At 42.2% G+C, this 18,763-nt stretch overlaps 1 protein-coding gene across 1 annotated transcript in view; it reads right to left on the reverse strand.

Moving 5' to 3' along the window:
- The window catches only part of PSME4 (proteasome activator subunit 4), a gene marked incomplete in the record, with an annotated part of 938,614 nt that overhangs the window by 505,901 nt on the left and 413,950 nt on the right, over nucleotides 1-18,763 (reverse strand). The window contains 1 exon segment of the mRNA XM_053712692.1: nucleotides 3,508-3,658. Coding sequence (XP_053568667.1) covers nucleotides 3,508-3,658 — 151 coding nt within the window.

Consider the following 18,763-nt stretch of genomic DNA (forward strand, 5'->3'; position numbering starts at 1 on the left):
GCTGTAGAGGTAGAAGCCGGTCCGTTCCTGAAACTGCAAAAGGAACGAAAATTAGACTTATTTTTAACTTTGAAAGGTCTATCCTGTGGAAGGGCATGGCCCTTTCCCCCAGTGATATCTGAAATAATTTCTTTCAACTCTGGCCCGAATAGGGTCTTACCCTTGAAAGGAATATTAAACAATTTTGTTTTGAACGACACATCCGCCGACCACGATTTTAGTCAAAGCGCTCTACGCGCCACTATTGCGAAACCAGAATTTTTCGTCGCTAATTTAGCTAACTGAAAAGCGGCATCTGTAATGAAAGAATTAGCCAACTTCAGGGCGTGAATTCTATCCATGACTTCATCCTAAGAAGTCTCCTTCTGGAGCGAGTTTTCTAATTCCTCAAACCAAAAAGCAGCTGCAGTGGTTACAGGAATAATGCAAGAAATTGGTTGAAGAAGAAAACTTTGTTGAACAAAAATTTTCTTAAATAAACCTTTACTTTGAAAACTGCCCCCTCTACCTTAGGGACCGTCTGCCACGCGTCCCTTCTGGGGTCAACAATGGGGAACATTTTCTTAAATATAGGAGGGGGAACAAAAGGTACACCTGGTTTCTCCCACTCCTTATTCACTATATCCGCCACCCTCTTAGGTATCGGAAACGCATCAGTGTGTACTGGGACCTCTATGAATTTATCCATTTTACACAATTTTTCTGGGACCACCAAAGGGTCACAATCATCAAGAGTAGCCAGGACCTCCTTAAGTAGAGCGCGGAGGTGTTCTAGCTTAAATTTAAATGCTATGGTATTAGGCTCTGCCTGCTGAGAAACTTTTCCTGTGTCAGAAATTTCTCCCTCAGACAGGCCCTCCCTCACCGCCAAGTCAGATTGATGTGAGGGCACTACAGATAAATTATCCTCTGCGTCTACTTACTCATTTTCTGTATTTAAAACTGAGCAATCACGCTTCCTAGGAAAGCTGGCAGTTTGGATAAAAATGCTGCGATAGAATTATCCATTACTGCTGCTAACTGTTGCATAGTAATCGCAATTGGTGCGCTAGATGTACTGGGCATCGCCTGCGCGAGCATAGCTGGTGTTGACACAGAAGGAGAGGAAAGCAAGCTATTTTCACTACCTTCAGCTAAAGAATCATCTTGGGCTATATTTTTAAGTGTGATTGTACTGTCCTTAAGCTGTTTGGACGCTATGGCACACTTCACACATAAATTTAATGGGGGAACCACCTTGGCCTTTGGACATACAGAACATAGGCTATCTGAAGACTCAGACATGTTTAACAGACTTAAACAGAACTATAACTATAATGCAATAAAAATTATTTTTGACAAAAACGTTACTGTCTCTTTAAATAATAAAAAAGCACACTTTTTTACTGAAATATTAAAAACCCATGAAATAAACATCCGATTTTAATGAAATTTTCACCACAGAGTCTTAATGCTTTGAAAAGATTGCACACAAATTTTCAGATCAATTTACCCCTTAATGCACACTTTTTTACTGAAACATTAAAAAAAACATGAAATAAACATCCGATTTTAATGAAATTTTCACCACAGAGTCTTAATGCTTTGAAAAGATTGCACACAAATTTTCAAATCAATTAACCCCTTAATGCCCAAACCGGAGCTAATAACAGTTATTAACCAGTTAACACACTACAGTACTAGCTACAGCTTTCACTGTAGCCTTTTACATTCATTAGGGATTATTTTAGCAGGAAATAAGCCTCCCTGGAGTCTTTTATGATGCCTCTTGACTCCCCACATGAAGCTGCATGGATTGCCTAGGCAAAAACAACTGCACAATTGAGGCCTAAAAATTAGGCCTCCTCCCTCTTCATTCTAGAGTGGAGGAGCCTTTCTGACTAGATTTAGGTGTCCAAATAAGTGCCAGGCCGAAATTAAACCCCAAAAGTGTTTTAAAGTCTGAAAAAACACCTTATTTATAGTGAAAAACATGCTAAAAAGCAATCGATTTTAAAGCCCACAATAGTGTCAACCAGCATAGAGCCCTAAATATAAGCCATCATTTTATACAGAGTCTATTAGAAAAAAATGGCTTACCAATCCCAGAGGGAATTTCTGACAGACTTCTAGCATTACATGGTCTTGTTAGAAAAATGCCTGATCATACCTGAAGCAGTTAAGCCTGCAAACTGTTCCCCCCAACTGATGTTCTCTGGTTAACAGTCCTGCGTGGGAACAGCAATGGATTTTAGTTGCTGGTGCTAAAATCATACTCCTCTCAACAGAAATCTTCATCACTTTCTGCTGTAGAGTAAATAGTACAAACCGGCACTATTTTAAAATAACAAACTCTTGATAGAAGAAATAAAAAACTACAACTAACACCACATACTCTTTACCACCCCCGTGGAGATGCTACTTGTTCAGAGCGGCAAAGAGAATGACTGGAGGGGCGGAGCCTGAGGGGAGCTATATAGACAGCTCTGCTGTGTGCTCTCTTTGCCACTTCCTGTAGGGGAAGAGAATATCCCACAAGTAAGGATGAAGCCGTGGACCGGATACACCAATGTAGGAGAAACACTAACATCCACTCACTTAGGAGTAAAGTGAGAAACCGATAATAGCAGCTATCAGGTGTCTTCTCAATGTATTCATATGGTCAAGCTCTAGCTGAAGCGCAACTCTAACATCCACCATTGATACATATATATATACATACATATAATATATATATATATATATATATATATATATATATATATTAGAAAAAAAGACTAACAGCACTAATCCTGATTAATGAAATTAGATAACCTACAACACTCAGTTTGTAAAAATCTTACAGAGTGATGGTGCAGATAGATAGAAAAATATATTAATATAATTTGAAAGAGAAATTTAGGAAATTTGCTTTGACAAAAGTAAACCACTCAGTCTTAGTCCGCACTGGTTGTTCAAATAAACTGTAAACAACCCCAGTTTTAAGGACACCAACTGAACAATTCACAATGCACAATTGATTTATTAAGTTATAAATTTGTATCCTATACAATGAATTAATTATCAAAATGTGAAAAAATAATTCTAATAATATTATACAGTTAAAACCAAAACGAATAGTTCCTAAATAAAACTATCGCTGCAAGCTAAGATAACATGCTATTAGGAGTGACCGGTCACTGAAAAAAGGAAAAAAAGACTCCCGGGAGAAAAATTATATATATTTCCATCAATTATTTGCTGTCCATATGTAAAATAATGCAAGTGGGATAATTCATAAGATGTTAAAGTCCCCCAAATCAGGTAATCTTATCGCAAAGTGAATAAATCAATTGTACATTGTGAATTGTTCAGTAGGCGTCCTTAAAACTGGGGTTGTTTACAATTTATTTGAACAACCAGTGCGGACTAAGACAAACTGAGGGGTTTGCTTTTGTCAAAGCAAATTTCCTAAATGTCTCTTTATATATATATAAAATAAATAAAGTAGGCAAGGGGTTAAATCAATAAGCAAAAGACTGAACTTACTCTGAAAATGTCTCTGGAACACTGTGTAAGAATTGTACTGAAGGTAGAAGAAAGGCCTAGCTCAACCAGGCTCTCCAGATGGGTCATCTTTTCTGTCTCAGTTTCTTCTCTTGTTTGTTCAAGAGCACTACTTTCTATGAGAGCGAAACACCTGAAGAAAATGGCAGTTAGGAAACACTTTAATTTTACAGGACATAAAACGTGCATTCACATACATTTTATCTATTGTATATAAAGGGGATTAAGGTCACTGATTTTCCTGTGTGAAAAAGAGGGCAGGTTAAAATGTATTACATTTTCTAATAGCAATATATACTGTATATATGTGTGTGTGTGTGTGTTTTTCTTGTTTTGTATGGGATTTTTGAGATGTGCTTAAAGGGACATTCTAGCCAAAATTGAAATCCACATGGATGCATTTCAGTATTGAATAGAAGTTATTTTGCAATATACATGTATTTGCAAAAATGATATTAATAAAAGCTATAGCGGTTTCAAAAGTGTATTTAAGTATGCACTTTGCACCAGCATTTTAAACACAGCACTTGCTTAGAGAGCCTTAATAACTCTCACCTAGATTACGAGTTTTGCGTTAGAGGCTATGCGGTGCTAAAGAGCAGTGTAGTCTAACCGCTCACTTACCTACAGCACTGTTATTACAAGTTTTCAGAAACCCGTTGTTAAAAGACAAGAAGTGAGAGTTGAGCAAAATTTTGTTTATTACCGCACTCCAATACCAGCGCTGCTTAAGTCAGCAGTGAGCTGGCGTAACGTGCTTGTGCATGATTTCCCCATAGGAATCAACGGGGAGAGCCGGCTGAAAAAAAGTCTAACACTTGCAAAAAAGCAGCGTAAAACTCACTAACGTAGCCCCATTGATTCCTATGGGGAAATAAAAGTTTTGTCTACACCTAACACCCTAACATGAACCCCGAGTCTAAACACCCCTAATCTTACACTTATTAACCCCTAATCTGCCTCCCCCGACATCTGCATTATATTATTAACCCCTAATCTGCCGCTCCGGACACCGCCGCCACCTACATTATACTTAAGAACCCCTAATCTGCTGCCCCCAACATTGCCGCCACCTACATTATATTTATTAACCCCTAATCTGCCACCCCCAATGTCGCTGCCACCACCTACCTACACTTATCAACCCCTAATCTTCCGCCCCCAACGTCGCTGCCACTATAATAAACATATTAACCCCTAAACCGCCGCACTTCCGCCTCGCAAACATTAGTTAAATATTGAAAGATAAAAAAGAGGGCGCCACAATAGCAATTTCGTCTGGAAATGCAGAAACAAAGATGGACAGGTAATGTGCTTACCGGAACAAATGGCACTGTGCTGTGACAGCTTGCTAGCACTTAACAGTGGCTAGTACACTGGGGAGAGTGTATTCCTTAGGGTCTTCTCCAAGGCAAGCTCCTCTTGTTGTTTGTTGTTTCAATGAAGTAATGGACTTAACGTGTTATCTTATGGTTGAAATACCACAAACACGGACAACTTCTCAGATAAAAATGGCTTTAATATGACGCGTTTCTCAACCCCAACTGGGTCGTTTCCTCACTGTCACAATGACTTACCGGGAGACGTCTTCATCCAAGCCAGGCAGAAGTCTTCATCCAGTTAGTGGGTGTTTAGGGTTAGGGTTAATAATGTTAATATAGTGGGGGCGACGTTGGGGGCGGCAGATTAGGGTTTAATAAATGTAGGTAGGTGTCGGCGATGTTAGGGAAGGCAGATTAGGGGTTAATAATATTTAACTAATGTTTTCGAGGCGGAGTGCGGCGGTTTAGGGGTTAATATGTTTAATATAGTGGTGGCGACGTTGGGGGCAGTAGATTAGGGGTTAATAAGTGTAGGTAGGTGGCGGCGACATTGGGGGCGGCAGATTAGGGGTTCATAAATATAATGTAGGTGTCGGCGATGTTGGGGGCAGCAGATTAGGGGTTCATAAATATAATGTAGGTGGCAGCGGTGTCCGGAGCGGCAGATTAGGGGTTAAAATTTTTATTTTAGTGTTTGCGATGTGGGAGGGCCTCGGTTTAGGGGTTAGTGTACTTTTTAGAACTTTAGTTATGAGTTTTATGCTACAGCTTTTATAATGCGTTACGACTCTTGACAGGGTAGGCTGCACCACTCACTTTTTGGCCTCCCAGGACAGACTCGTAATACCGGCGCTATGGAAGTCCCATAGAAAAAAGACTTTACGAAGTTTACGCAAGTCATTTTGCGGTAAGGCCAAAGAAGTGGGCGGTGCCCCTAAACCTGCAAGACTCGTAATACCAGCGGGCGTAAAAAAAAGCAGCGTTAGGACCTGTTAACGCTGCTTTTTTACCCTAACGCACAACTCGTAATCTAGCCGTCTATTTGTTAATTGCTTACAAGATACAAGCCCCCCTGGTGCTCTGAGCATCTGCAGTACTTAATATGCTGGTGCACTGAAAATATCTAGCTATGCTTCACACACACTTGCAGAGAAAAATGTTAAAACTAAAAAGAAAATTTATGCTTGCCTGATAAATTTATTTCTTTTTGACACGATGAGTCCACGGATCATCTTCAATACTATTGGGATATTTACCTTCTGGTCATCAGGAGGCAGCAAAGAGCACAACAGCAAAAGCTGTTAAATATCACCTCCCCTCACTCCCACCCCAGTCATTCGACCGAAGTATAGGAGAGAAAGGAAGCAACAAGGTGCAGGTGTCTGAAGTTTATAATAAACATCAACCTGTCTTCAGGACAGGGCGGGCCGTGGACTCATTGTGTCAAAAAAGAAATACATTTATCAGGTAAGCATACATTTTCTTTTCTTTTTAATGACACAATGAGTCCACGGATCATCTTAATAACTATTGGGAATCAATACCCAAGCTAGAGTAACAGATAAGGGAGGGCCAAGACAGGGAACCTAAATGGAAGGCACCACTGCTTGAAGAACCTTTCTCCCAAAAGCAGCCTCAGCCGAGGCAAAAGTGTCAAATCTGTTCCACAGAAGCTTCATTCTTAGAATGCCCATGAGGAAGCAACAGCCCTCGTGGATTGAACCGTAACTCTCTCTGGAGGTTGCTGTCCAGCGGTCTCATATGCAAAACGTATTATACTCTTCAGCCAAAAAGAAAGAGAAATAGCCGTAGATTTCTGCCCCTTACGTTTTCCTGAGAAAACCACAAACAAAGCAGAAGACTGACAAAAATCCTTAGTCGCCTGCAGGTAAAATTTTAAGGCACAAACCACGTCCAGATTGTGCAGAAGCCGTTCCTTCTGAGAGGAACGGTTAGGACACAAGGAAGGAACAACAATCTCCTGATTAATGTTCCAATCAGAAACAACCTTAGGAAGAAAACCTAATTTAGTATGTAAGACTACTTTATCTGAATGAAAAATCGGGTAAGGAGACTCATACTGCAATGCCGAGAGCTCTGACACTCTGCAGGCAGAAGAAATAGCAACAAGAAATAAAAAAACTTTCCAAGATAACAACTTAATATCTAAGGAATGCATAGGCTCAAACGGAGCCCTTTGAAGAACATTAAGAACTAAATTAAGACTCCAAGGAGGAGTAACTGGTTTAAATACAGGCCTAATTCTGACCAAGGCCTGACAAAAAGATTGCACGTCTGGTACATCCGCATGTAGCAAAATGGAAAAGTCAGATATTTGACCCTTTAGGGAACTTGCCGATAATCCTTTCTCCAAACCTTCTTGGAGAAAAGACAAAATTCTAGGAATCCAAATTCTACTCTAAGAGTAGCCCTTGGATTCACACCAATAGAGATATTTATGCCATATCTTGTAATAAATCCTTCTAGTTACAGGTTTACAAGCCTAAATCATGGTCTGTATGACCGATTCTGAAAAGCCCCGCTTGGAAAAAATTAAGCGCTCAATCTCCAAGCAGTCAGCTTCAGAGAAACTAGAATTGGATGCCGGAAGGGCCCTTGAAGAAGGTCCTTCCTCAACGGAAGCCTCCATGGTGGAAGAGATGACATGTCCACCTGATCTGCATACCAAATCCTGCAAGGCCAGGCCGGTGCAATGAGGATCACCGACGCCCTCTCCTGCTTGATTCGAGCAATGACCTGAGGAAGAAGAGCAAACGGAGGAAATAGGTATGCGAGCAAACGGAGGAAATAGGTATGCTAGACTGAAGGTCCAAGGTACTGCCAGGGCATCTATCAGCACAGCCTGAGGGTCCCTGGACCTCGACCCGTATCTCGGAAGTTTGCCAAGACGCAATGAGATCCAGTTACGGTTGACCCCATTTTAGAATCAGTTTGGAAAACACCTCCGGATGGAGATCCCACTCCCCCAGATGAAAGGTCTGCCTGCTCAGGAAATCCGGCTCCCAGTTGTCCACTCCTGGGATGTGGATCGCCGACAGACGACAACTGTGGGACTCAGCCCACTGAATTAATTTGGTTACCTCTGTCATCGCTAAGGAACTCCTGGTTCCTCCCTGATGATTGATGTAAGCCACAGAAGTTATGTTGTCTGACTGGAACCTGATAAACTGGACTGAGGCTAACTGGGGCCAGGCCAGAAGAGTATTGTAGATCACTCAACTCCAGAATGTTTATAGGTAGAACAGACTATGACTGAGTCCAAACTCCCTGAGCCTTTAGGGAGCCCCAGACTGCTCCCCATCCTAGAAGGCTGGCGTCTATTGTCACAATCACCCAAGATGGTCTGCAGAAGCAGGTTCCCTGGGAGAGATGATCCTTAGACAACCACCATTGAAGAAAGTCCCTTGTCTCCTGCTCCAGAAGCAACCGAGGAGACAAATCTGCATAATCTCCGTTCCATTGTCTGAGCATGCTTAATTGCAGCGGTCTCAGATGAAACCGAGCAAACGGGATGATGTCTATTGCCGCTACCATCAGCCCGACTACCTCCATGCACTGAGCCACTGATGGCCGAGGACTGGATTGAAAATTCTGGGAGCTGTGGCAAGACCGAAGGGAAAAGCAACGAATTGGAAGTGTTTGTCTAGAAAGGCAAACCTTAGGAACTTGTGATGATTCCTGTGAATGGGAACATGCAAGTACGCGTCCTTTAAATCTACAGTTGTCATAAATTGACCCTCTTGGACCAAGGGGAGAATGGAGCGAATAGTCTCCATCTTGAAGGACGGTACTCTGAGAAATTTGTTTAGACTCTTGAGATCTAAAATTGGCCTGAAGGTTCCCTCTTTTTTGGGAACCACAAACAGGTTGGAATAAAATCCCAGACCCTGTTCCTGAATCGGAAAAGGAATTATCACTCCCAGGTCGGAGAGGTCTCCTACACAGCGTAAGAACGCCTCTCTTTTTGTCTGGTCTGCAGATAATCTTGAAAGCAGAAACCTGCCTCTGGGTGGAAAACTTTTGAACTCTAGTTTGTATTCCTAGGACACTATTTCTACTGCCCAGGGATCCTGAACATCTAGAAACCAAGCATGAGCGAAGAAGGAAAGTCTGACCACTACAAGATCCGGTCCCGGATCGGGGGCAGACCCTTCATACCATCTTTGATTCAATAGCAGGCTTCTTGAATTGTTTTCCCTTACTGAAAGACTGATTGGGTCTCCATGAAGGTTTAGACTGTTCCTGCTTGGAGGCGGAAGAGGAAGTATTACCCTTGAAATTTCGAAAGGAACAAAAATTACTTTGTCGTCCCTTTTGTTTGTTTCTCTTATCCTGAGGAAGAAGATGACCCATACCTCCCGTGATATCAGAGATTATTTCCGTCAAGCCAGGTCCGAACAAGGTCTTCCCCTTGTAAGGAATAGCTAAAAGCTTAGACTTAGAGGATACATCCGCAGACCAAGGCTTTAATCATTAGGCTCTGCGAGCTAGAACAGAGAAACTCAAAATCTTTGCTCCCAGTTTGATAACTTGAAGGGAAGCATCCGTAATAAAGGAATTAGCCAATTTAAGAGCTTTTATCCTATCTTGGATTTCATCCAGGGGAGTTTCAGTCCTGATAGCGTCAGACAACGTATCAAACCAATATGCTGCAGCACTAGTGACGGTAGCAATGCACACAGCTGGCTGCCATTGTAAGCCCTGGTGTACATACATCTTTTTGAGTAACCCTTCTAATGTTTTGTCCATAGGATCTTTGAAAGCATAACTATCCTCTATGGATATAGTAGTTCTCTTAGCTAAAGTGGAAACGGCTCCTTCCACCTTGGGGACTGTTTTCCAAGCCTCTTTAATCGAGTCGGCTATGGGAAACATCTTTTTAATATAGGGGAAAAAGGGGAAGGGGAAAAAGGTATACCCGGTCTCTCCCACTCCTTAGCAATGATCTTAGAAGCTCGGTCTGGTACTGGAAAAACATCTATTGAGGAGGGTACCTCAAAATATTTGTTCAGCTTACTGGATTTCTTAGGATTAACAACGACTGTGGATTCTCTGTCGGCCAATGTGGCTAAAACCTCCTTAAAGGGCCACTGTAAGTAAATATTTTCTATGCCTGTTACTAACTAACTACCCCAAATACGCTTTTTATCAATAGCATTTCATTAACATATCTCTACCGTATATCAGAAATCTTGTCTGCAAATTTAATTGTTTTCCAATTGTTTTCCTTTGCTCTGTACCAATCCGTTTACAATACCTAGGTTTCAAAATGGTGCTTTAAACACAATTTCATTGGTTTAAGTATTTTGAACACACAGTGCTGAAAATAGTGGGCAGGATAACGTGACATCATCGGGGAATAAAAGATATAACTTTTATAACGTTATGAAACTTCGTTTTGGAGAAAATATAGGTCAGTAGGTTTTAATTAATGTTTATTAACTTTAATATGTTAGTTGTTTGGCTTAAAAATTATAACAGAAAGCAATCCTTTAAGTAACAGACGAAGGTGCTCTAGCTTAAACCTGAAAGATACAATTTCAGTATCAGCAAGAAGAATAACACTGTCAGAATCTGGAATTTCACCTTCAGATGCTACTACATTATCCTCCTCCTCAGGCTTCTGTGAGGGGATATCTGAAATAGCAACAACTGCGTCAGAAACCTTGCTTGCTGAATGTCTGATTGTCCTCTTACGCTTACCCTGTAACATTGGGAAAGCAGACAACGCATCTGAAACTGCAGAAGACATGAGAGAAGCGATGTCTTTTAAAGTGACTCCCACAGGAGCTAGAGAGGAAGCGCAGGGAACTGCATGAGAGGGCGGTAAAATTTGGGACGCATGAGGAGAAAGTAGCGGCAAATATTGAACCTTGTCAGACTCCTAGACAACATCCGCTTTAGAAAAAGTTGGCTCAGAAAAAAGTTTATCCCTGTAATTTAAAGTCCTCTCAATACATGGGGAACAGAAAAGGATTGGTGGTTCCACATTGGCATCAAAACACAAGGAACAAGTGACATTTTGCAATGCCCCTTGTTCCATTCTGATTCACAGTAGTACAATTATCAAATAAAAACCTTAATTTTTTTAATAAAAAATTTTAAGTGTAAAAACGTTACTGGCCCTTTAAATTTTAAAATGTAACTTTTTTCTTTTTTTTTTTTTACTGGAGATTGTAAAACGCACTAAATAGACCAGAAAAAAAACCAATGACACCTCTACACCTCAGAGCTTTGCTGAGGTGCCTACATGACTCGCTAAAACCGGAGCCCTTTTTCTCACTTCCTGGAAAACGATCCAGACTCAGCAGAAATACAATGCAGTTGCTTTCCGGTCCTAGAAACGCATGCTGACTATATCTCCACACTGAGGCGCAATGAAATGGCGCGCAACTCTGCAAAGATCCGCCCATCGGGGGCGTTACCAGTAACACACAATTTCCCGGTCGGCATTTCTCCCGCCGGGAGACTTAACCACCAGAGCCATAATAAATACTATTCTCCCAGCCCCAGTGCCTGCATCCTAATGTTGTCCAAGTTCTCTCCAGTCTATGAGAGTTTACAGTGTCCCCAATAATAAAGTGCCCTCTTTTAACTGAGCCCTTTATATTGTATATTTCTGTGTAATGAAGTGCTCCCTTCTTTCTTAGTGTCTCTGATATCCCAGAAAAAATTAAGTAGCACTTACCTCATATATCTGCCTGACAGCAGGTATGAGAGGTCCTCTCCCTCACATGGACCAGTGAAAGAAAGGAAATTCCTGAGTAAATATCCCTCAGGTTTTCAGGGTTAGGGCAGCATCAAAATATGGGAGGTGCAGTGAGAATTATGTCCCACAAGTTCCCATTGCTCTAAAGCCCCCACTGCTCTACTGTAGAGACTGATATGGACTACGGCTACACCCTAGGACAGAGCAGCACAATCTTGTACCACTTTAAAAATAATAAACTCTTGACTGAAGAATCTTAACTAACTTGGTTAAGCAACCAGCGCCTAGGATCGTATAACTGCTCACTATAAGGAAGACCCCCTAATAGGTCTAGATAAAGAATACAATGTTGGGTATATAGGAGCGCCAATGGCAAAGGTGTACCACAAGAGGTTAAATTTATCTCTACTACTAAGTTCTAGATGTGTATCAGAGCGGTTGGATATAATCCACAAGTTACGAATCGTTTAGTTAGTAACAATTCATTACACATTTATTAAAATACATATAATAAAACCAAACATACAAGATAAAAAATGAGACAAATTAAACCACTAATCGTCAGTAAGATATAAATTGTGTAAACTGAACCTGTAAGAACAGATACACCTTCCAGCTTATAATAGACTTTGATGTGATTATACACTTGCAGTGTGTATAGGGGTTGATGAATAAGCTAAATTCTAAACATAGGGAACAGAATAAGTGAACAAAGTTATTGAACTCACAGATACGGGTTCCACATAAAAGGACTTGGAACCAACAAAAATTAAAATAGGTATTCTAATAGATCAAATTATATACTAAATTTCCCATAAAGTAGTGGATAAACAAAAATAAGTGATCAACAATGTGTGTTCACATAAATGGATAACAAATCAAAATCAAACTATACATGAAACTGGAAAACGAAAACAGAATTTATGTTTACCTGATAAATTACTTTCTCCAACGGTGTGTCCGGTCCACGGCGTCATCCTTACTTGTGGGATATTCTCTTCCCCAACAGGAAATGGCAAAGAGCCCAGCAAAGCTGGTCACATGATCCCTCCTAGGCTCCGCCTACCCCAGTCATTCGACCGACGTTAAGGAGGAATATTTGCATAGGAGAAACCATATGGTACCGTGGTGACTGTATTAAAAAAACCAGGGCGGGCCGTGGACCGGACACACCGTTGGAGAAAGTAATTTATCAGGTAAACATAAATTCTGTTTTCTCCAACATAGGTGTGTCCGGTCCACGGCGTCATCCTTACTTGTGGGAACCAATACCAAAGCTTTAGGACACGGATGAAGGGAGGGAGCAAATCAGGTCACCTAAATGGAAGGCACCACGGCTTGCAAAACCTTTCTCCCAAAAATAGCCTCAGAAGAAGCAAAAGTATCAAACTTGTAAAATTTGGTAAAAGTGTGCAGTGAAGACCAAGTCGCTGCCCTACATATCTGATCAACAGAAGCCTCGTTCTTGAAGGCCCATGTGGAAGCCACAGCCCTAGTGGAATGAGCTGTGATTCTTTCGGGAGGCTGCCGTCCGGCAGTCTCGTAAGCCAATCTGATGATGCTTTTAATCCAAAAAGAGAGAGAGGTAGAAGTTGCTTTTTGACCTCTCCTTTTACCGGAATAAACAACAAACAAGGAAGATGTTTGTCTAAAATCCTTTGTAGCATCTAAATAGAATTTTAGAGCGCGAACAACATCCAAATTGTGCAACAAACGTTCCTTCTTTGAAACTGGTTTCGGACATAGAGAAGGTACGATAATCTCCTGGTTAATGTTTTTGTTAGAAACAACTTTTGGAAGAAAACCAGGTTTAGTACGTAAAACCACCTTATCTGCATGGAACACCAGATAAGGAGGAGAACACTGCAGAGCAGATAATTCTGAAACTCTTCTAGCAGAAGAAATTGCAACTAAAAACAAAACTTTCCAAGATAATAACTTAATATCAACGGAACGCAAGGGTTCAAACGGAACCCCCTGAAGAACTGAAAGAACTAAATTGAGACTCCAAGGAGGAGTCAAAGGTTTGTAAACAGGCTTAATTCTAACCAGAGCCTGAACAAAGGCTTGAACATCTGGCACAGCGGCCAGCTTTTTGTGAAGTAACACAGACAAGGCAGAAATCTGTCCCTTCAGGGAACTTGCAGATAATCCTTTTTCCAATCCTTCTTGAAGGAAGGATAGAATCCTAGGAATCTTAACCTTGTCCCAAGGGAATCCTTTAGATTCACACCAACAGATATATTTTTTCCAAATTTTGTGGTAAATCTTTCTAGTTACAGGCTTTCTGGCCTGAACAAGAGTATCGATAACAGAATCTGAGAACCCTCGCTTCGATAGGATCAAGCGTTCAATCTCCAAGCAGTCAGCTGGAGTGAAACCAGATTCGGATGTTCGAACGGACCCTGAACAAGAAGGTCTCGTCTCAAAGGTAGCTTCCAAGGAGGAGCCGATGACATATTCACCAGATCTGCATACCAAGTCCTGCGTGGCCACGCAGGAGCTATCAAGATCACCGACGCCCTCTCCTGATTGATCCTGGCTACCAGCCTGGGGATGAGAGGAAACGGCGGGAACACATAAGCTAGTTTGAAGGTCCAAGGTGCTACTAGTGCATCCACTAGAGCCGCCTTGGGATCCCTGGATCTGGACCCGTAGCAAGGAACTTTGAAGTTCTGACGAGAGGCCATCAGATCCATGTCTGGAATGCCCCACAGCTGAGTGACTTGGGCAAAGATTTCCGGATGGAGTTCCCACTCCCCCGGATGCAATGTCTGACGACTCAGAAAATCCGCTTCCCAATTTTCCACTCCTGGGATGTGGATAGCAGACAGGTGGCAGGAGTGAGACTCCGCCCATAGAATGATTTTGGTCACTTCTTCCATCGCCAGGGAACTCCTTGTTCCCCCCTGATGGTTGATGTACGCAACAGTTGTCATGTTGTCTGATTGAAACCGTATGAACTTGGCCCTTCGCTAGCTGAGGCCAAGCCTTGAGAGCATTGAATATCGCTCTCAGTTCCAGAATATTTATCGGTAGAAGAGATTCTTCCCGAGACCAAAGACCCTGAGCTTTCAGGGATCCCCAGACCGCGCCCCAGCCCATCAGACTGGCGTCGGTCGTGACAATGACCCACTCTGGTCTGCGGAATGTCATCCCTCGTGACAGGCTGTCCAGGGACAGCCACCAACGGAGTGAGTCTCTGGTCCTCTGATTTACTTGTATCTTCGGAGACAAGTCTGTATAGTCCCCATTCCACTGACTGAGCATGCACAGTTGTAATGGTCTTAGATGAATGCGTGCAAAAGGAACTATGTCCATTGCCGCTACCATCAACCCGATCACTTCCATGCACTGAGCTATGGAAGGAAGAGGAACGGAATGAAGTATCCGACAAGAGTCTAGAAGTTTTGTTTTTCTGGCCTCTGTCAGAAAAATCCTCATTTCTAAGGAGTCTATTATTGTTCCCAAGAAGGGAACCCTTGTTGACGGAGATAGAGAACTCTTTTCCACGTTCACTTTCCATCCGTGAGATCTGAGAAAGGCCAGGACAATGTCCGTGTGAGCCTTTGCTTGAGGAAGGGACGACGCTTGAATCAGAATGTCGTCCAAGTAAGGTACTACAGCAATGCCCCTTGGTCTTAGCACAGCTAGAAGGGACCCTAGTACCTTTGTGAAAATCCTTGGAGCAGTGGCTAATCCGAAAGGAAGCGCCACGAACTGGTAATGTTTGTCCAGGAATGCGAACCTCAGGAACCGATGATGTTCCTTGTGGATAGGAATATGTAGATACGCATCCTTTAAATCCACCGTGGTCATGAATTGACCTTCCTGGATGGAAGGAAGAATAGTTCGAATGGTTTCCATCTTGAACGATGGAACCTTGAAAAACTTGTTTAAGATCTTGAGATCTAAGATTGGTCTGAACGTTCCCTCTTTTTTGGGAACTATAAACAGATTGGAGTAGAACCCCATCCCTTGTTCTCTTAATGGAACGGGATGAATCACTCCCATTTTTAACAGGTCTTCTACACAATGTAAGAATGCCTGTCTTTTTATGTGGTCTGAAGACAACTGAGACCTGTGGAACCTCCCCCTTGGGGGAAGTCCCTTGAATTCCAGAAGATAACCTTGGGAGACTATCTCTAGCGCCCAAGGATCCAGAACATCTCTTGCCCAAGCCTGAGCGAAGAGAGAGAGTCTGCCCCCCACCAGATCCGGTCCCGGATCGGGGGCCAACATTTCATGCTGTCTTGGTAGCAGTGGCAGGTTTCTTGGCCTGCTTTCCCTTGTTCCAGCCTTGCATTGGTCTCCAAGCTGGCTTGGCTTGAGAAGTATTACCCTCTTGCTTAGAGGACGTAGCACCTTGGGCTGGTCCGTTTCTGCGAAAGGGACGAAAATTAGGTTTATTTTTTGCCTTGAAAGGCCGATCCTGAGGAAGGGCGTGGCCCTTACCCCCAGTGATATCCGAGATAATCTCTTTCAAGTCAGGGCCAAACAGCGTTTTCCCCTTGAAAGGAATGTTAAGTAGCTTGTTCTTGGAAGACGCATCAGCCGACCAAGATTTCAACCAAAGCGCTCTGCGCGCCACAATAGCAAACCCAGAATTCTTAGCCGCTAACCTAGCCAATTGCAAAGTGGCGTCTAGGGTGAAAGAATTAGCCAATTTGAGAGCATTGATTCTGTCCATAATCTCCTCATAAGGAGGAGAATCACTGTCGACCGCCTTTATCAGCTCATCGAACCAGAAACATGCGGCTGTAGCGACAGGGACAATGCATGAAATTGGTTGTAGAAGGTAACCCTGCTGAACAAACATCTTTTTAAGCAAACCTTCTAATTTTTTATCCATAGGATCTTTGAAAGCACAACTATCCTCTATGGGTATAGTGGTGCGTTTGTTTAAAGTGGAAACCGCTCCCTCGACCTTGGGAACTGTCTGCCATAAGTCCTTTCTGGGGTCGACCATAGGAAACAATTTTTTAAATATGGGGGGAGGGACGAAAGGAATACCGGGCCTTTCCCATTCTTTATTAACAATGTCCGCCACCCGCTTGGGTATAGGAAAAGCTTCTGGGAGCCCCGGCACCTCTAGGAACTTGTCCATTTTACATAGTTTCTCTGGGATGACCAAATTGTCACAATCATCCAGAGTGGATAATACCTCCTTAAGCAGAATGCGGAGATGTTCCAACTTAAATTTAAATGCAATCACATCAGGTTCAGCTTGTTGAGAAATGTTCCCTGAATCAGTAATTTCTCCCTCAGACAAAACCTCCCTGGCCCCATCAGACTGAGTTAGGGGCCCTTCAGAAATATTAATATCAGCGTCGTCATGCTCTTCAGTATCTAAAACAGAGCAGTCGCGCTTACGCTGATAAGTGTTCATTTTGGCTAAAATGTTTTTGACAGAATTATCCATTACAGCCGTTAATTGTTGCATAGTAAGGAGTATTGGCGCGCTAGATGTACTAGGGGCCTCCTGAGTGGGCAAGACTCGTGTAGACGAAGGAGGGAATGATGCAGTACCATGCTTACTCCCCTCACTTGAGGAATCATCTTGGGCATCATTGTCATTGTCACATAAATCACATTTATTTAAATGAATAGGAATTCTGGCTTCCCCACATTCAGAACACAGTCTATCTGGTAGTTCAGACATGTTAAACAGGCATAAACTTGATAACAAAGTACAAAAAACGTTTTAAAATAAAACCGTTACTGTCACTTTAAATTTTAAACTGAACACACTTTTTTACTGCAAATGCGAAAAAACATGAAGGAATTGTTCAAAATTCACCAAATTTTCACCACAGTGTCTTAAAGCCTTAAAAGTATTGCACACCAAATTTGGAAGCTTTAACCCTTAAAATAACGGAACCGGAGCCGTTTTGAACTTTAACCCCTTTACAGTCCCTGGTATCTGCTTTGCTGAGACCCAACCAAGCCCCAAGGGGAATACGATACCAAATGACGCCTTCAGAAAGTCTTTTCTAAGTATCAGAGCTCCTCTCACATGCGACTGCATGCCATGCCTCTCAAAAACAAGTGCGCAACACCGGCGCAAAAATGAGGCTCTGCCTATGCTTTGGGAAAGCCCCTAAAGAATAAGGTGTCTAAAACAGTGCCTGCCGATATTATTATATCAAAATACCCAGATAAAATGATTCCTCAAGGCTAAATATGTGTTAATAATCAATCGATTTAGCCCAAAAAAAGTCTACAGTCTTAATAAGCCCTTTTTGAAGCCCTTATTTACAATCGTAATAAACATGGCTTACCGGATCCCAGAGGGAAAATGACAGCTTCCAGCATTACATCGTCTTGTTAGAATGTGTCATACCTCAAGCAGCAAGAGACTGCTCACTGTTCCCCCAACTGAAGTTAATTGCTCTCAACAGTCCTGTGTGGAACAGCCATGGATTTTAGTGACGGTTGCTAAAATCATTTTCCTCATACAAACAGAAATCTTCATCTCTTTTCTGTTTCTGAGTAAATAGTACATACCAGCACTATTTCAAAATAACAAACTCTTGATTGAATAATAAAAACTACAGTTAAACACTAAAAAACTCTAAGCCATCTCCGTGGAGATGTTGCCTGTACAACGGCAAAGAGAATGACTGGGGTAGGCGGAGCCTAGGAGGGATCATGTGACCAGCTTTGCTGGGCTCTTTGCCATTTCCTGTTGGGGAAGAGAATATCCCACAAGTAAGGATGACGCCGTGGACCGGACACACCTATGTTGGAGAAAAAAATTGCATCAATACCAATATGTACGTGAAATAGCTTGGAAAAGAAAAAGGGGGGGGGGGGTATGAGGTAGGAGTGTAGGGTGACACAAATTATTGTGGTTATATAAAAAACAGAATTTATGTTTACCTGATAAATTTCTTTCTCCAACGGTGTGTCCGGTCCACGGCGTCATCCTTACTTGTGGGATATTCTCTTCCCCAACAGGAAATGGCAAAGAGCCCAGCAAAGCTGGTCACATGATCCCTCCTAGGCTCCGCCTACCCCAGTCATTCGACCGACGTTAAGGAGGAATATTTGCATAGGAGAAACCATATGGTACCGTGGTGACTGTAGTTAAAGAAAATAAAATATCAGACCTGATTAAAAAAAACAGGGCGGGCCGTGGACCGGACACACCGTTGGAGAAAGAAATTTATCAGGTAAACATAAA

Source organism: Bombina bombina, chromosome 4 (genome assembly GCF_027579735.1).
Source record: "Bombina bombina isolate aBomBom1 chromosome 4, aBomBom1.pri, whole genome shotgun sequence".
Lineage (NCBI taxonomy): Eukaryota > Metazoa > Chordata > Amphibia > Anura > Bombinatoridae > Bombina > Bombina bombina.